We start from the raw sequence: 21053 nt of genomic DNA, 5'->3' as shown, positions 1-21053 counted from the left end.
CCACAGAAAATACATTGCAAAATCAAAAGCTCTTAACAAATAAAAAGCAACTGTATACATTAGCATTCCTTTATGCAGAAAAATAATTATCACAGTCAGTGCTCCATAATTTGTATTGTATATCTAGTAAAACTTTTTTTTATTAAGTTGTTGTCTCTTCTATTTTCATATTTTTGTCTCTTTGACATACTCATTTCTATTGCCTATGTTCTTTTTTCATATTTTTGTCTCTTTGACATATCCCATTTCTATTGTCTATATTCTATTTTCATGGTTTTGTCTCTTTGACATATCCCATTCTATGTTTGCCTCTTTGACATACCCTAATTCTATTGTCTATATTCTATTTTCATCTCTATGACATATCAAATTTTTATTGTCTATATTCTATTTTCGTATGTTTGTCTCTGTGACATATACACCATTTCTATTGTTGATAATCTATTCTAATCTGATGTATGTGATATTTCTATTGTCTATATTCTATTTTCCTCTGGTGTCTGTGATATTTCTATTATGACAGTCTATATTCTATTTCCCTCTGATGTATGTAATATTTCTATTGTCTATATTCTATTTCCCTCTGATGGATGTGATATTTCTATTGCTATATCACCATACACATTGATATGTAATTGTCTACACTACTAGCTATTACAGGTGCTAGTGTATGCTGCCGCTTTTGTGGCCCTTAATGGCTTGCTGTTTCGTGTGAGCTCTGTTTTGAAAACTGTATTTTGACCTGTAATGGTTTACTTTTACAAATTATGACCTGGATGGAGAGTTGTTTCATTGGCACTAACACCACATCTTCTTATATCTATAATTAAGAAAGACAACTAGATTGACTTTTGAGTTCAATATTGTATTAATTTAAAATGAATGTTCTTTGGTTCTGTTTCTTTACTTTTCAGTTCCTGAAAATAAAAATAACAGAACAGAGTTTCAATGTCCACTGAGTTGCACATATTTTATATAGCAAGGGGCAATATTAAAAAAAGGCACTTGAATAAAATTAAATAAAAAAGTGTGCTTGGAAAAAAACTTCTTTTTCTTGTATACGAAATATTTCAAACAGACCTTCAAGGGCATTACTTACCGTATACTATGTGTTTTATAAAAAATTGAACCGATGAGAGCGCTTACAAGGCCATTTTCCTTTATTTAATATTTCAAGGGCCATAACTCTTTTGAAAATAGTCAATCGATCAAAAGTAGTGAATATATTGCTGATATTAAAGTATAGTATAAGTTTTATAAAAATCTGGCAAGAATTGCACCTGTAAGACAAATATAAACACCGTACAATCATTCTATAAACATATTAATTAATGTCTGCGATACAATATGTAGTTTTAATTTTTCAATGGTTCACATTTTGCATTCTTAAACAAGTTGAAGGTTACTTTATGGTATGGATTTTGATTATTGTTCATTGCTGAACAGTGACCAGTAAATGTTTTATCTTTGTTCTTTAGTTTTTTAATTGATAGTTGTCACATTGAGGATCATACGCCATCTCCTTATATCAATATTCTAGTTCGTTAAAAACGCTCTACAGTTAAAAGAAAATTATCAAATTAATTTTTCTTGTTTATTTTAAGGTTCAGTGGCAAATATTTAATGTATATATTCAAGACAAGAACAACTTTTGATCATGTTAAATATACAATTCATAATATACGGTCTGTGATGCAAATGCTATAATTATTTGAGCTTCTCATTTCTCATGCATGTGCAGCAGAAGCAGATAAGACTGGTAAGGATTCCTCGATGCATACTTGACAGAAAAATAAACAACTGTATACATGTACAATTACACTTGAAAAAGTTTTGAATAGATAACATTAAATTATTTAAATCAAATACAATTCTACATATGAACTTACTTTGATACCATTTTTTTTTACAGGACATCTGCACCTACATGTACATGTACACCGTAGCATGTACCTCAGTGATTCTAATACTGCACTTTCCTTTAATTTGGTAACAAGCTAAAATTATAAATTTTAAGTTAATCCAAAAGTCCAGACAAAAACTAAATGTACATTTACATGTAGTATGAACTGATGCTCACTAATTAATACTTTTACTTTTGAGTTAATGGAAACAATTTATAAACAATCAACAAATATATGTATAGCATGAACTTTTCATATATATCATGTATATATAAAAAAAACTATTCTTTTGCCTAAGTTTAAAAAAAATCCATTTAGGCATTAACTCTGGTTTATTAAATCTTGATTTGCTGTTTCATAGGCAAAATTGTTGAAATACAACATTTATATATAAATATTAAACTCATGAACACACATGTAACATGTCGTCATTTGTGTTACCATCTGTATACTTCATGCATTTAATAAAAGAACAGTGTTTCAATGTACCTCACCAATTGATGGATATATAAAATTTGCTGTCAAAAAGCAATAACCACAACAAATAAGTATTTTTAGCTCACCTGGCCCGAAGGGCCAAGTGAGCTTTTCTCATCACTTGGCGTCCGTCGTCCGTCGTCCGTCGTCCGTCGTCGTCGTCGTCGTCGTCGTCGTCCGTCGTTAGCTTTTACAAAAATCTCCTCTGAAACTACTGGGCCAATTTTTACCAAACTTGGCCACAATCATTATTAGGGTATCTAGTTTAAAAATTGTGTCCGGTGACCCGGCCAACCAACCAAGATGGCCGCCATGGCTAAAAATAGAACATAGGGGTAAAATGCAGTTTTTGGCTTATAACTCAAAAACCAAAGCATTTAGAGCAAATCTGACATGGGGTAAAATTGTTAATCAGGTCAAGATCTATCTGCACTGAAATTTTGAGATGAATCAGACAACCCGTTGATAAGTTGCTGCCCCTGAATTGGTAATTTTAAGGAAATTTTGCTGTTTTTGGCTATTATCTTGAATATTATCATAGATAGAGATAAACTGTAAACAGCAAAAATGTTCAGTAAAGTAAGATCTACAAATAAGTCAACAGGACCAAAATGGTCTGTTGACCCCTTTAGGAGTTATTGCCCTTAATAGTCAATTTTTAACCATTTTTCGTAAATCTTAGTCATCTTTTACAAAAATCTTCTCCTCTGAAACTACTGGGCCAAATTAAACCAAACTTGACCACAATCATCATTGGGGTATCTTGTTAAAAAATTGTGTCCGGTGACCTGGCCAACCAACCAAGATGGCCGCCATGGCTAAAAATAGAACATAGGGGTAAAATGCAGTTTTTGGCTTATCATTAATCAAAGAGCTGAAAGCTCTGAAGAAAAATGACGCCACTGTCTCTAATATTGGGATAGTTTTTATGCAAGTCTTGATTTTCACATACCGTAATTAGTTTAACAATGCAACATGTATCGTGAGCATATAATTGATATTCGTATATGTGTGTGTGTGTGAAGTGAAGGTGACAACTGGCTGGTTTTTTAAGACAAATGAATAGGTCAAGACTAGCTGAATTGTACAAATAAATACCGTAGAAAGGCTTGTATATTTCTCACTGGTACATAGTCTGAATCTGGGTCCGTTCGCTTCCATTCACGTTTGCGCCCACTCATTTTCACCCCTGTCACTTTCACACCCTACATTGTTCGCACCCAATCTTAATTGGTTTTGTGTTTAATAACTCTGTAAGCAAGTGTTTTCTTATAAGTATAATTGTTGTCATTGTCTCAAAATAAAGTGAGACAGCAATTTTTTTTTGTGTTGAATAAATCTTAATCATGTTTTGGATAAGGTATTGCTAAAAATAATAATAATCCTTTCTAAATAAAGTGGTATTTTGTCAACGTTTTATTTTGTGTTGAATAACTCTTAATCGTGTTTTGGTTAGTGTATTGCTATAACTTGTTTCATTGACTTGTTTCAAAATGAAGTGAGATTCTGACTATGTTTGTTTCTGCGTGTTGAATAAATTTTATCATGTTTTGGTTATATTAGTGGATTGCTATGTTTTATTGTTTCGTTGTTTCAGATCAATGGGACCAAGCTGTTAAAAACAATTATCTTTTGTGTTTTTTCCTTTTAAATCTTCAATGTTTTACTCATACCAAGCTATAAATACATTCAGTATTTACACCAAAGCAATTTAAAACAACAACCATGATTTTCCAATTATTCAACTTGAATTTGAATTAAAATTGGGCGCGAATGAGTAGAGTGTGAATGTGCGAACGTGTAGGGTGCGAAAATGTATTGGGCACAAACAGACCTGATACCACACAGTCTGAACCCCCTTCTCCCACAAAATATTAAGTAAATAATCTTTTTGTTACTGCTATCAAAGGTCTAATGAAACTCAGATAGTTTCAAACATTTGTCAAAGAATTCTAGTCAAACTGGCACCTAGTTAAATTGGCACCTGGACAAATCAGCACCTGGTTAAAATCGACACCTGATATACTGTAGTCAATTCATCACCCATGTTAAATATATATTTTTAACAGTATTTACGCAATAGGGTAAAAATAAGAAAGGGGTTGCCAGAATTTTTTTCAGTATTTAAGCAAAAAGAGTTAAATACTAACTTTCACATTTTTGGGTGTTCATGTACATTTTGTATATATTTATTTTTCTCAACTAATGACTTTTTTGGTGTATTTTTAATGATATATATATATATATATGAATAGTCCAAATAATTATTACTTCTGGCAAGGCTTTTAAATTTTATTCTGGAACACCTTCCTATAACCGCAAGGCTATGTTAATTTTTTTTCTGGGACGCCTTCCTACGAACGTCGTATGAAGGCGTCCCAGAAAAATAATAAAATAGCCTTGCCAGACGTCATAATTATTTGGACTAATACATGAGATATTGTGTATTTTTCTGCATTATTTCAACCAGTTGAGCATTTTACAGGATTGTTGGTTTAATGCTGTTTAAACTTTACTGAAAGACAAACACCTTAAATTTGCTAATTATTTGGCATGAAAGTTTGATTTATTGAAAGGGACTCATAGTTTTCCATTTTATTTTAATAATTGACTTGTTTTTACAATTACACAAATTGTCTAATTGTTAAAACAACAGCTTTTGTAAGGGCTTCGTTGTTTACCTTTATACACTACATATTCACTTTCGTTTCGTGGTTTACCAAAATACACAACAACATATTCACTATGTACTTGGTAACAGTAATTAATTAATTGAATAGAAAATATTATAACAAATATTATTGGATGCCGAATTGACGTCGAATAGGTGCCGATTTGACTAGATGCCAATTTAACCAGGTGCCGACTTGACTTGTACGTTTCAATTCCTCTGCGATCGTTTGCGGTATTTTCTTGAGAAAACATATTTTCCATCATCAAAGAGAAGAAGAAACTGCTTTAAAATGATTCTGGAACGCTTCATGATTGTTAAAATAAGTTTAATTCACTCAAAAACAATTTTAAAACTTGCGATTAAACAGGAAGTTTCCAAAGCACGTGTAAAAGAAGAAATTAACCGGTGAGAGTGGAAATCCGTATATGACAGATATCCCTATAGTACGACTTTGAAAGTAAAACAGTTCAATCCTTTTGTAAAACAATCTTTAATATACCTATCACATTAATGTTTGAAGGGTCTTAAGCTTATTCAAACCATATAAGTCGGTATGAAACACCAAAACGGAATGAACAATAACCGATTACGTTTTGTAGTTTACAAATTTTAAAACTGGTTCCCGTCAAACTACAACACTTTGTTCGAGTGTAGTGGAATACAAGCAAAAACCAGTGTAAACTGGGTCCTGGCTGAATTAATACTACACAATGATGCATAATGATAACACAAGCAGATTCCAGTTTGTATGGAAAATAGGAAATACGAAACCAAGCGCGGTAGGCAGAGAAATGTAATGAAGTTCAGGTCGGCAGTTATGGAACAATGACTGCGTCATTTTCCAAAAAACCAAAGCATTTAGAGCAGATCTGACATGGTAAAATTGTTTATCAGGTCAAGATCTATCTGCCCTGAAATTTTGAGATGAATTGGACAACCCGTTGATAGGTTGCTGCCCCTGAATAGGTAATTTTAAGGACATTTTGCTGTTTTTGGTTATTATCTTGAATATTATTATAGATAGAGATAAACTGTAAACAGCAAAAATGTTCAGCAAAGTAAGATCTACAAATAAGTCAACAAAACCAAAATGGTCTGTTGATTTCTTTAGGAGTTATTGCCCTTTATAGTCAATTTTTAACCATTTTTCGTAAATCTTAGTTATCTTTCACAAAAATCCTCTCCTCTGAAACTACTGGGCCAAATTAAACCAAACTTGGCCACAATCATCATTGGGGTATCTAGTTTAAAAATTGTGTCCCGTGACCTGGCCAACCAACCAAGATGGCCACCATGGCTAAAAATAGAACATAGGGGTAAAATGCAGTTTTTGGCTTATAACTCTGAAACCGCAGCCTTTAGAGCAAATCTGACATGGGGGTTAAATTGTTTATCAGGTCAAGATCTATCTGCCCTGAAATTTTCGGATGAATCTGACAACCTGTTGTTGGGTTGCTGCCCCTGAATTGGTAATTTTAAGGAAATTTTGCTGTTTTTGGTTGTTATCTTGAATATTATTATAGATAGAGATAAACTGTAAACATCAATAATGTTAAGCAAAGTAAGATTTACAAATAAGTCAACATGACGGAAATGGTCAATTGACCCCTAAGGAGTTATTGTCCTTTGTAGTCAATTTTTAACAATTTTCATAAAATTTGTAAATTTTAACTAACATTTTCCACTGAAACTACTGGGCCAAGTTCATTATAGATAGAGATAATTGTAAGTAGCAAGAATGTTCAGTAAAGTAAGATGTACAAACACATCACCATCACCAAAACACAATTCTGTCATGAATCCATCTGCTTCCTTTGTTTAATATTCACACAGACCAAGGTGAGCGACACAGGCTCTTTAGAGCCTCTAGTTTTTTTTTTTAAACATTTTTCATAAATTATAAAAAATAATCTACAAGAAAAGTAGACATGTGTGGGATGCAATTCCTTACAAATTCAATATCTATTTCCAAGAGGCAAAACTCCTGTAAACATATTTTATTAATAGCCTGTTAAGTTTCTCTTTATCTTCTTTAGTTCTTGCTCAAAACACAAAAGAGGAAAAGATTTCAAAATTTACGAGAAAGTTGTTAAAAATTGACTATAAAGGGCAACAACTGCTTAAGGGGTCCATTGAAAATTTGGTTATGTTGACCATTGTAGATCTTACTTTGCTGAACATTATTGCATGAAACTTTTCAAAAATCAAAAATTTGAAAAATTTTGAAAAAAAAGGAATCCCTTAAAATAGTTGTAAACAAACTATCCCCCCGGGGCCCTCCCTCAACTTATTGAAATCCCCCTTGGAGCAATAACCCTAAAACTCAATCCCATCCTTTCTTTTGTAGTATGGAACCTTGTAGTACAATTTCAGAGAGATCCATACACTCGATGGCGGATCCAGAAATTTTCATATGTGGGGACCCAGTGACTGCCTAAGAGGGGGACTGATCCGGACATGCTTCAGTGTTTCCCTATATAATCAACCAAAATTTTCCAAGAAAAGAGGGGGGAAGGGGGCAGGGCTGCCTGGGCCTCCCACCTTAATCCGCCTATGAGTCACTTAAACACAAGTTATTGTCTGGAAACTAGAAACATGCTTCTTTTTGGCCCCTAATTCCTACATATTTTGGGCAACTAACCCAAAACTCTATCCCAGCCTTCCCTTTGTTATATGGAACATTGTGGTACAATTTCAGAGAGATCTATACAATTACACACAAGTTATTGTCTGGAAACTAGAAAAATGCTTGTTTTTGGCCCCTTATTCCTAAACTTTGGCCCCATGACCCCTAAACTGAATCAAAACCTTGTACTTGTGGTTTTAAGCATTGTGGTACAATTTCAGAGCAATTGAAATACTTATAAACAAGCTATTATCCTGAAACTAGAAAAATGCTTGTTTTTGGCCCATTTTGGGCCCCTAATTCCTAAACGGTTGGGACTTCCGACCATCATCCCCAAAATCATCCCAACCTTTTTTTGTGGAATTGGACCTTCTAAACAAAATTCATAAAGATTTATGCACTTAAACCTAAAATATATTTTCGGAAACCAATGTGTCTTCGGACGCTGCAGATAACGACAACACCTTACCATTATACAATCCCCAAAAATTGTTTGTTGTCGTATAAAAAGAACAAGCAATGGAGTGTATATAGAGCTTCCAATTTTATTTCAATAAAATGGTCCAGTAGAAAAAATATTTTTTCACAGCTTACACGAAATCAAAATGTGTAACATGTAGATACATGTTGTAGTCTGACAACAACAAAATATTCAAACAAAGTTATCCTTTTTATTACATGTACATACCTCTCGTCATAAAATAATTGCCGGCTGCTCTTTATATGCACATAAATCAATATAAAAATCTATGAATCCATCATATAATCTAGAAAGCAATGCCTCAGAGAATTCCATTCTGTTGCTTAGCTTCTTCTTCTTCTTGAAGTACATGTACTTCCATAGGAAATGCTAAAAGAAATAATGTAAAATGAAATGAAGTTAAAATATCTGACAAATTGCCTTAAATATTTTTATACATGTTATATGGCAAAATTGGCTTATTTTGATCTTTTAAAACAAGACCAACAGATCTAGACTTGCCCGAAAAAATATTATACTAGTATATATACATGTATAATATAAAAGTATTAAATTATTTAAATGTTCTAATCCATCTTATTAAATCCATATGCCTGTTGTATGAATTCAATGGTGTATCAAAGTGGTTAAATTTGATCTCTGACTAAATAAGTTCTTGTTATGATTTACAAATGTATAATGCCAATCTTTTTCATCAGTTAACAGTACAAATGTAAATGGTCAAGGGGATAACTTAATTCAGGAGCCTGTAACTCAGTGGTTGTCGTTTGTTTATGTGTTACATATTTGTTTTGTGTTCATTTTTTGTACAAAAATAAGGCCCCAAGTTTTCTCGTTTGAATTGTTTCAGGGGTGGATGCAGGAATTTTCGAAAGGGGGGGTGCTAACCCATGCTAACCCAGGGCAAAGGGGGGGTGCAAAACATATTTCCCGATACTAATGCATTGATCGGCAAAAATAAAGGGGGGTGCGCACCCCCGGAACCCTCCCCCCCCCCTGGATCCGCCACTGTGTTTTATATTGTCATTTAGGGACCTTTTATAGGCGACTATGCAGTATGGGCTTTTCTCATTTTAATCTGTTTTGTGTTCAATAACTTTGTAATCAAGTTTTGGCAAGTGTATTCTTATAAGTATATATTGTTGTCATTGTCTCAAAATAAAGTGAGATAGCATTTTTTTTTTTTTGTGTTGAATAAATAACTCTTAATCATGTTTTGGTTAGTGTATTGCTATAACTTTATTTCACTGACTGGCTTGTTTCAAAATAAAGTCAGATTTTGACTACGATTTTTTTGTGTGTGTTGCATAAATTTTATTATGTTTTGGTTATAATTCGTGTATTGTTATATTTTATTGTTTCATTGTTTCAAATCAAGGGAACCAAGCTATTAAAAACAATTATCTTTTATGTTTTTCATTTAAAATCTTCAATGTTTTACTCATACCAAGCTATTAATACATTCAGTATTTACACCAAAGCAATTTAAAACAACAATCATGATTTTCTAATTGTTCAACTGGAATTTGAATTAAAATTGGGCGCAAACTTGTAGAGTGCGAACGGACCTTGGGTGCGAACGTGCGAGGTGCGAACGTGTAGGGTGCAAAAGTGTATTGGGCACGAACTGACCTGATACCGGTGGCCGAGTGTAAAGTGGTTGGTATGTTTATGTCTTGTTCTACTGTCTGATTTAACAAGAAGATCTTTAGGGTAAATTGCTATGTGTTGGTGTATGATCTTATAGAATACCACTAGTCTTGTTTGTATTCGTCTCAATTCTAATGTAGGCCACTGTAGGTGATCAAGCATATTTAAGAGAGTCTGAGAGAGCTGGTATATTTGTGATATACCGGTTCTCCGGTTTACAATCAACAGTCAAATAGTTTTTTTGTGAAAAATTTGCACACACATCTTCCTGTTTTGGCCAATTATAATAATAAATAAGGTGCATTATTATATTTACCATTCGTTGCCCTTTTAAGGTACATAAATGTACGTAATCCATGAAAACAAAACACTTTCGACATTTCGAACTTAGTCACTCAATTCAATTTATCTGTTTATAAGTAGAATCTATCTCTGTCCATTCTTAAAACTTAAATAAACAGCTGTAGACTGCTGCAGATGATCGCGTGAGCGTCTTGCGTCATAGTGCACAAAACGATAACGGTGAAAATATTTCCGAGTTTTCCCGGTTTTCGAATTCGACGTGCCAAGTACGTAATACGAGGGTCTGGAATCAAAATTAGGGACTTAAGAAAAGGGAATAAGAAAAAAAAATGCAGAATAAATAATAAAAAATAAATAATAAAGAACAGAGAGAGAATAATTGGATAATCAATAAAAAAATTAATTTAGAATAAAGAACAAACTATAAAAAGTAAAGAATATTTATTCATTATTCATATTATTATCTATTAATCATAACTCATTCATTTATTTTACATTCGTATTAAATTAATTAGAAAGCTCTGCTGTTAGGATGATAGGCTTCAATACTAATTTAGACATTTTCTCCAATTTTCATTAATGTATTTTAAAACATATGAAAACATATGAAAATCATATGTTTTTCATATGTTTGTAAATATATGTTTACATATGTCATAAAACATATGTTAACATATATTTGCTAACATATGTTTTCATATGTTTCAAATCATATGTAAACATATGATCGTAAACACATGTTTATCATATGTTTGTCCTAAACATATGAAAAACATATGATTTTCATATGTTTTTCATATGTTTTGAAAACATATGATAAACATATGTTGCAATTTTTCCTGTGTACTTTGGCCATTTTTGATAAAAAAAAAACAACATCATCAAATATTATAGCTATGTAATATTGATAGTTGATCTGATTACCCCACCTTCTCCTTTTATGCGTGTTTAATTCATCTCATGGGCTTGGTTCACATATTTCAATTTCAAATTAGGTTTACAACACTTAAATTGTATAGTTAAATGCCATAATAATTTGAAAGGGTACTGCAAGTCATAATTAGGATGGGATAATGCAGAGAACCAATAAACAAGCAGTATTATGTAAACTCCATACACCAATACGGAACATTCACTGAAAGATCTCACATTAACATGTCTACTTTAATCTTTAATATGGAAGACCAGTTATATGGTAAAGCAGACTCTCATATTCACTTCGTATTGCTCCATTCTTTGGAATTTACAAAGTTCTCACCAGGGTCTAATTCCCATTAAAACAATGTGATATCTGTGCATAAGAATGAGAGGAACACCTACTGTTCTCTCAAGGACATGTCTTGTCTTGTTCATGATGCATGAGAGCCTCTAAAAAATAATCAATAAATCATGAAGTACTATGTTTCCCTGATTGAAGCCTTATTCAACCACTGCTTTTTAACGAATCACATAGGTTCTCAGCGATGTCGTTTCTATATAAAGACCACAAACAAAAACAGTTGTGCTGGTGAATACTATATTGATTAAAGTGTCAGACATTTTAAGGGAAATTTACCAAGTTTGACTAAAAAAATGCTGAAATATGAAAACTGTTGTTCTATGTAAAGGTTCATTATTCGTAGTCGAACTCATCGTATTGTCAATAGCGTCCACGGCTGGTGTTGAGAGATCGCCATCATTCGACGGAGAAACCACATAATTAATGTTTAATGTTTGATAGTTGGAATCTTTTAGTACTGTTGCTAAATAGATGATTGGACCATTAATTAACGCTAAACGAAAACAGTAAAGATGTAGGTCCGATAAGGACCGATTTTGGCCTCAAAATTTCAGGTTCATCTGACGAAAAATGTTGACCACTTTTTAAACATTTTAGTGTCTATTTCATTTGATTCAATTAGTTTGTTGAAAGATTTTAACTTATTTATTCATTATAAAACGATCCGATTCAAGCTCTAATATGAAAAATCTACCAAATATGCCGAAATATATCACTTTTCAGATGATTTTTGTCAAAAATGAAAGTGACCGCATCTGTGTTAATCCTCAACCTTTATATATGTTATGTATTATCATCAAATACAACTTACATTTCAATATTAAGGATGAACACGAATGTGGCCACTTTCGGTTTACACGGAAACCGTCTAAAATATAACTAAAATGCTAGAATTGTGAAGATTCAGTAATCTAGCATGACTTAATGGTGCTACTACCCGATATATGTGCATTGTATTGTCAAAAACAGCCCATATTTATGTAGCAGAAGCATTCTTCTGTCCAACAAATAACTTATAGTTTAATTTTAACACTTTTGTAAAACTGCTATAATTTTGGGCCAAAAAGGGGTCTTACTGGACCTACATTTTGTACTCCTTTGGTCATTAATTATATATCTCCTTTCCTGATCAAGTAATCGAGCAGAAGGCCTATTTACAAAAAGAGATGGTTTTAGTTCAGGTTGATATAATGGTTAAGAAGATTAGAGAAACAAAACAGAAGTAACTTTGCAATGATAGCGTCGTATTTGCCTCAATAAAAGATGAATCGACTGCATCTCGATGTTTGGCACATGTTTGGCCTAACGATTATCAACTAATGCATTATTTACTGTGGAAAAGACTTTAGCTTACATCATGTCTTTTTGAACTACATGTACGTGCATTTTTTATACGACCGCCAAATTGTTTTTGGGATCGTATAATGGTATGATGTCGTCGTCCGTGTCGTCGTCGTCGTCATCGTCCGAAGACACATTGGTTTCCGGACAATAACAGTACTTTAGTTTAAGTGAATAGATCTTTATGAAATTTTTCAGAAGGTTCAATACCAAAAACGGAAGGTTGGGATTGATTTTGGGGATATTGTCCCAACTGTTTAGAAATTAAGGGCCAAAAAGGGGCCCCAAGACAAACATTTTTCTAGTGTCAGGATACTAACTTGTGTATAAATATCTCGATTGCTCTGAAATTATACCACAATGCTTAATACCACAAGTAGAAAGTTGGGGTTCACTTTAGAGGTTATGGGGCCAACAGTTTAGTAATTAGGGACCATAAAGGGGCCAAAACAAGTTTTTTTTCTAGTTTTCCGACACTAACTTGTGTTTTAGTATATGGATCTCTCTGGAATTGTACCATAAGGTTCCATATAACAAAGGAAAGGCTGGGATTGAGTGTGGAGTTAATTGCCACAAACATGTAGGAATAAGGGACAAAAAAATGACCAAAAGAAGCATTTTCTAGTTTCCAGACAATAACTTGTGTTTAAGCGCATGAATCTCTCTGACATTGTAATACAAGGTTCTATACTACCAAGGAAAGGATGGGCTTAAGTTTTCGGGTTATTGCTCAAAGGGGTGTTTCAATAATTTGGGGGGATCTTTTTTTACAATTTTTTTAAGGATTCATATTTTTATGATTTTTTTGAAATTTCAAAATTTTTTAAAAGTATCAAGATGAAATCTTCATTTGCACACTGACAATATAGTGCAATTGATTTGTACGTTCTTTGAACACATGTTTTTAGTGTCAAGAACCTATATTATGTAAAAATTTGATCACAATCCAAATTCAAAAAGTATCAAGCTTAAATATTTTGTACAAATTTGCCATAAAGTTCTACCTCTGCGGACGTATCAGGCTGCGTTCAGAAAAGCATTTTATTTGAAGTATCGTTATCAAATAGAAACAGATTATTGCGGTTGCTTGTTTCTTTTAAGGCAACACCAAAATAATCATGAAACTGAATAAGAAATCAACTGCCGTATTAATGGCCTGGCAAACCTGGAATTTCTGCAATTTAGCTATAATGTTCTTTTACAGTTCATCATAAAGAAAACTACTCGATTCAGGAAGCATACGAAAACTTCAACTATAATTTTTGAATAACGTCAATGTATATATTTACGTGAACCCTCGTTGAAAGTTACTGTTTGCAAGAATACTAGTACATGTAGTACAGATGTATAAACGATTTCCTATACCTTTCTCACACAGCTTTTAATGTTTGGCTTCAGTAAATAACTGTGGCATGCACTTGATACTTTAGGCCGCTTAGTTTTATATAAGGTACATCAAAACAAAACACTTTGTAAAATTCTACAAGGAATACTTGTAGATTTGGATATCTTATAGCGGCCATCTTAGAAAAGCCGCCAGATTGAAATTCCAATAGCGGAATACAGATAGTATTGTTCGAAACACCCAGCACTACTTACATGACAAATTTTAACTTATGTTAGGGATTTTGTTCTTTGAATATTTTGACGCGGCCTTCCAAAATAGCCGTCATATTGAAATTTAAAATGGGTTCAACCACTGGGTCGATGCCACTGCTGGTGGAGATTTATTTCCCCGAGGATATCACCAGCCCAGTAGTCAACACAATAGTGCTGACATGCATTATCATTGATATGGTTATATTTATAAATTAACTGTTTACAAAATTTTGAATTTTTGAAATACGAAGGCTTTTCTACCTCAGGAATAGATTATCTTAGCTGTAGTTGGCAAAACTTTTAGGAATTTTGGTCCTCAATGCTCTTCAACTTCGTACTTTATTTGGCCTTTAACTTTTTTGGATTCGAGCGTCACTGATGAGTCTTTTGTAGACGAAACGCGCGTCTGGCGTATGTACAAAATTTAGTCCTGGTATCTATGATGAGTTTATTTACAACCACTGGGTCGATACCACTGCTGGTGGAGATTTATTTCCCCGAGGGTATCACCAGCCCATGCCAGTAGTCAACACAATAGTGCTGACATGAATTATCATTGATATGGTTATATTTATAAATTTACTGTTAACCAATGTTTGAATTTTTGAAATACTAAGGCTTTTCTACCTCAGGCATAGATTACCTTAGCTGTAGTTGGCAAAACTTTTAGGAATTTTGGTCCTCAATGCTCTTCAACTTCGTACTTTATTTGGCCTTTTTAACTTTTTTTGTTTCAAGAGTCACTGATGAGTCTTTTGTAGACGAAACGCGCGTCTGGCGTATGTAAAAAATTTAGTCCTGGTATCTATGATGAATTTATTCATAGCTAATTGTGTCTTTTGAAACCCGTATCATACCGGATGATAAGCGATCTCTTATCATTTTCATAATACTTGTTATTTTTTACACTCTGTGACCTTTGATAACAAAATAATAGTTTATGTCTATTAACATTGCCATTTGTTTCTGTACATGTACGCATTTTCAGAGGAATCGATTCCATTTGTAATATTTTTAGAACTCTAAAGCGGTATAAGGAAATCCTACGCAGGGCCATCGCAAGATTTCATATTTAATTTGTGCCTAGTTTCCAAATAAGGTCGTAATATCTTCAAAACAAAGAGAAGGGCATGTTTAGAAAACAACAGAGGGAGAAAACTACTTTTATTTCATGGAATTATGAAATCCTACATAAAGTCATATGGTACATTTAATACTTCAGGATGAAGTCGATTGACGGTCCAAATTTGATCTTTTAAGTTCAATAGAAACGGATAATGCCATGTTAAAATATAATTGGAAGAAAAAGAAAAAAACATCAGAAAATTAATACGGTCTTTCCTAATTTGACACTTCTTATTAATATAAGAATTCCATGAGCTGTCGGTTGTATGATGTTCAGCTTTTCTATTTTTTTTTAATAAAGACATGTGATTATGTTTTTTTTAATTCGTTTCATTGTTCATTTTGTAGATATCAAATACAGGTTCATATAGGTGCGATCTATTAGTTGATAGATTTTTATGATCAACATTTTGTGGAATATTTCAGAAGGAGAATGACATTTTGCCCCCTTTTGTGTGGGGGGTATCTAACATAAAATTAACATCAATTATGATCCTGAAAAAAACCAGTCATGCACAGGTATAAATGTATCTATATGAGCACCCATCCGTAAACAAGTTAATGATATGGACTGAAAAACAGACAAAAATGTTTCCATTAACGCCATCCTGAAATGAATTGGGTAAATTTGACTAGGTCTTAAAAATATGTGCCTTCAACACATTTTGTTTTAAGAAAAAATGGTTCTACATTGATAGAAATATTAAGCCGATTTCAATTTCATCCCACAGTCTCAAATATAATATTTTCATTTTTGTAGGGTATAAAATACAAATAATTGGAAGTTTCGAAAGTGTCCCCTGTGCGAATGATCGATATCAACCTATTACTTTCTGGACAAACAGTAACCTTTGCAAATTTGGAAAATCAGTTTGTACTGACGAAGGACAAGTACTTTTTTCATTAGGTACCACTAAAACAGACAGTACGTGCAGATGTGACTACACAAAGGGATATGATTTTGTAGTTAGACCAAAGAGTTCTTGTTTCTGTTTGCCATCCGAAGAAGACTGTTCTTGTTTCATCAGAAATTGTCCAAGCGGATTTGTACTTTCTCCAGGTATAATATATTAGATTGTATAATCTAACTATCATGAATGTTCTTGTTAAATGTCGTGAGTGTTTGTAATTAAAAACGCTCATTATACTAATTGTTTGTATCAATAAATAAACTCTGCTGATGATACTTCCATTAAATGCTTACTCTTTTGTATAGAATGTTTTGATATATAATTGTTCAAATAAAAGTGTGCATTGGTTAGCCCTAAAACTTTTAGTTAAATCGAACCAGATTGCGGGATGGCTGACACTGCATTGGTTATTTTAAAGAAATTTTGCCATCTTGGTTATTATTTTGAAATTTATTATAGTAGAGATGAACTGTAAACAGCAATAATGTTCAGCAAAGTAATACCTAAAATAAGTTCAATGACAATATTCGCAGTTGATCCCTTCAGGAGGTATTATTTTACACAATTTATCATATTTGCCAACTTAAAAAAATCTTCTTCACTGAAGCTACTGAACCAATTACAGCTAAACCTAAAGTTTGTATTTTATTTTTTAAGACAAATAGCTACTATGGCTTAATTAGAACATAGAAAGGGGGGGGGGGGGGTCCATATTTGTTTTACTGTAAAGAAATTATAACAGACACAAAGAATATTTAAATGCCATTTTTAAGCCCAGATTTATATACATTGAGAAGCAAAATTAAACAATGGTGAGCTTCTGCTGTTGTCTGCTCTATGGTTGGGTTGTTGTCTCTTTGACACATCCCTTTAAAACAAATAATTACAGATGAGAGATTCAAGCTGTTTTTCCAAGGTATGTTAATGTGTCTGTGATGGGAAGATCATTTCCGTCGATTATTTCAGGAGCTGGTTTGTGATTTTAAGGGTCATGATTTCTCTTTATGGAAAAAAAAACTAGTTCTAATACCTTCCCAAGGCACCGGACACAAAACAAAAATTTGAAAAATAAGCTACTAAACCTTTACACACTGATGTAGTGTTCCCAATTACACTCATATCTGTGAACATATGCACAAGTAAACTGGAAAGAAATGTGATTACATAGATTAATTTACTGTTACAGTTACAGTATTTTATCAAAACTACATGTAGTAATCATTTCTTTTTTCAATTACTGGCTTAGTTTTGTCTTCTCACTTAAGTGTATTTTTACACTAACAGAAATTTGACAACTGTCATGATTAAAGTACAGTTAAACACAATTGGTGGGACAATTATTGGAATTCTATATATATTCTCCCTTAAAGCCGATCATAATTGACCAAATGACATATCTAGTCTAAGAGTTTATACATAACATGGCAGACCACTCAATAAACAAACGTTGACCTCATTGGTATCTGATATAGTTGGAACTATATAGGTCAGCCTATGTCTTCATGTCTAACAAATACTAAATAGGGATTTCTTTTAATAAATTATATACAGATGATATATTTTTTCCTTTACCTATATATATAATATATCTCTTTTGATTTACACTGCATTAAACAATTGATCTGTACATTTTGTTTGACAGATGATTAAGTAAGGAATAATACACAATTGTTTTTTTAGGGGGGGGGGGGGGGGTGGGGAGGGGGTTGGTGGGGGAGAGCGTGTTCTGTACGAGTAAGAATCCAAGTGTTGTCTGTTTTTCATTCAAAATCTATACAACAATTATCTGTAAATAATTCATAATTTTAATAGGTTACATTTATCCGAGAAGGTATGAATATATCTGTAAACTGTGAGATACTATTTGATTTCAATGCAATAAATAAGAATTTGCCATCAAAATTAAAAGTCTCCATCTTTGGACGATTGAAAAAAATATCATATTAATTATAAAAAAAGAAAATGTGGTATGTTTGCTAAGGGAAAACTCTCCACAAGAGACAAAAATGACACAAAAAATTAACATCTATAGGCCACCGAACGGCATTCATCAATAATCAAAGTCCATACTACAAAGTCAGATATAATAGACCTCGAAATGACAACGTAAAATAATTCAAACGAGAAAACTAACGTCTTTATTTATGTACAAAAAATGAACGAAAAACAAATATGAAAAAACATGAACGAACGACAACCACTGAAATACAGGCTCCTGACTTGGGACAGGTACATACATACAGAATGTGGCGGGGTTACACATGTTAGCGGAACCCCCCCTCCCCATAACCTGTGACAGTGGTATAACAGTATTACATAAGAGAGAAATATAAAAAGAAGTCGAAAAAGGCTTAACTCATCAAATGGACAAAAATACAAATGGGTTAAGTTTATTGGTGTAAAAATTACACTTTGTCAACCACGTATTTTCAATGTCATATATTATTGTTTAAGTCAAAATCAATAAGCTATACTTAGTAATGTTTGAACAAAGAGTATTCGTAGCAGCCATGCTCACAAATCAACCATTTGTAGGTTAATTGTCGGAGATGAAAATATGACTCTAATTTTCAAGTCTCATTAACCATCGATCCCAGGCTTACTTAGAAACTACAATGTAATTTTCTTTTTTTATAAGGTAATTTCTGCTGTTTCAAAAAAATATAAACAGTAAGTTGAAATAAAAAAGAAGTTTATATTATACAAATATTAAACTACTTTATTAACTGATAAAATATAATTGTATATCCTTTAACAAAACTAGAAACGCAAACTTAGTTAAAGATATCTGAAAAACATTAAGGATTGCTTCAAAACATAACACGCTGCTTTAAAAAACATATAAGCGATATTTCTTTCAAAGTTCTTTCAATCGATTTATGACTTTTTAGTATCTTTTCTATCTTTTTTATCATCTCAACAACATATTTTTAATCCGGCTTAAAAAATGTATCTTATTAACAGCGAATTTAGTCCTTGTTCCACTCGCCGTTACATTTTGAACTACATCGTACATAACATTATTATCCTAGAATATTATAATCTATCGTGCCATCAGTTTTATATCTGTCAACCATTAGTTTATTATAAAATGCTTTTGCATTGGTGATAAATGCTCAAAATGCCGAAACATTCTCTCATCTAAAGCTTTTATCAAAACATTCCTGATGTAGAACATTATGATTTACTTGATTACTTAATATTATTTCAAAACACCATTCATTTTTTTGCGATATTGATAGTTAATCTGATTTCCTTACCTTCTCCTTTTACAAGTGTGTAATTCTATCATAGGCTTGATCTACATTTACAATTTTCAAATTACGTTTGTAATGATTGACCTGTATAGCTAAATGACATAATATCGTGCACGACTATAGCAACCCATAATTTGTATGAAACAAATGCTGAGAACCAATGAATAAGAAATATGATAGATTCTTAGTACACACAAATCAATATGTCCATTTCAATCTTAAATGTTACATACTAATTGTGGTTGGATGGGTTCTCAATTTGCCTCTTATAACTTTACACGTTTCTCAGTAGAATGGTGTTAGTATCTTTGTATAAGAATGAGAGGTACACCTACTGTAACCTCATGAAATGTCTTGATCGTGATGCATGGGAGCCTCTAAAAAAATGTGTGAAGTATTACATTTTCATGATTGAACACTTGTTCAACCACTGTTATCTTACCAAACATATAAGGTCCTAAACTGTGTCCTTTCCACATGAAGGCATAAACAAAACTATTCTTTGTCCAAAAACACAGTTGCGATTTTGCTGAATAAAAACATGAAACGATTGACAACAAGTGATGATTGATACATGTCTCGAAACAGACTAACAGTTGTACCATTAGCAATGATAACACATCTTCTGTTCTATATGGATGGAATTGTCTGGTGCTGTATATAATTTACGGATTGGATTATTCATAACTTCATGTATTTTTAATTGTGTTTAAAACTCCCTTTTTGTAGTCCTAGAATTCAAAAGAATCAAACATAAATTTAGAGATAATTTTAGTTCCGTCGACTATAATATTGAAGAAGAAAAAGGTTACTTTGAAATGGAAAGCGTAGTATTTGCCTCTATGGAAAATTCCACTGGATCTGAATATTTATCCAAACCATTATTAACTAATTTGTAGGTCACCGGGCCCTCAGTGAGTGTTTGTCATCACTTGGCGTCCGTAGTCCGTCGTCTGTAAACTTTTACAAAAATCCTCTCCTCTGAAAATCCTGGGACAAATTAAACCAAACAATCATCACTGGGGTATCTAGTTTTAAAAATGTGCCCAATGACCCCGCCCGTCAACTAAGATGCCCGACATAGCTAAAAATAGAACATAGGGGTAAAATGCAGTTTTTAGCTTATACCTTTGAAACCAAAACATTTAAAGCAAATCTGACACGAGGTTAAAATAAAAATCCGATTGAGATCTCTCTCTGCGCTGAAATTTCCAGATGAATCAGACAACCTGATGTTGGGTTGCTGTCCCTGAATTGGTAATTTTTAAGAATTTTTGCCGTTTTTTGTTATAATCTTGTATATTATAATGTATTGAGATAAACTGTTGAAAGCAATAATGTTCAGCAAAGTCAGATCTACAAATAAGTCATCAAAGCCAAAAGTGTCAGTTGAACCCTTAAGGAGTAGTAGCCATTCAAATTCAAT

At 32.7% G+C, this 21053-nt stretch overlaps 1 protein-coding gene and 1 long non-coding RNA gene across 2 annotated transcripts in view; one reads left to right on the top strand and one right to left on the bottom strand.

Annotated features, from left to right (window-relative positions):
- Nucleotides 1–21053, top strand: part of LOC139485021 (uncharacterized) — a 90870-nt gene that overhangs the window by 45581 nt on the left and 24236 nt on the right. The window contains exon 5 of the mRNA XM_071269122.1: nucleotides 16220–16519. Coding sequence (XP_071125223.1) covers nucleotides 16220–16519 — 300 coding nt within the window. The remainder of the gene's footprint in view (nucleotides 1–16219; nucleotides 16520–21053) is intronic.
- On the bottom strand, nucleotides 850–10201 carry LOC139485020 (uncharacterized). Its single transcript, XR_011655233.1, has 4 exons — nucleotides 10129–10201; nucleotides 8370–8531; nucleotides 1890–1997; nucleotides 850–917 (listed from the first exon to the last, which is right to left on the bottom strand). It is a non-coding gene; the product is annotated as an uncharacterized lncRNA (long non-coding RNA).

Source organism: Mytilus edulis, chromosome 8 (genome assembly GCF_963676685.1).
Source record: "Mytilus edulis chromosome 8, xbMytEdul2.2, whole genome shotgun sequence".
In the NCBI taxonomy this organism is placed as follows: Eukaryota; Metazoa; Mollusca; class Bivalvia; order Mytilida; family Mytilidae; genus Mytilus; species Mytilus edulis.
The sequence above is the reverse complement of the archived record's forward strand: the minus strand, read 5'-3'. Positions and strand labels throughout refer to the sequence as shown.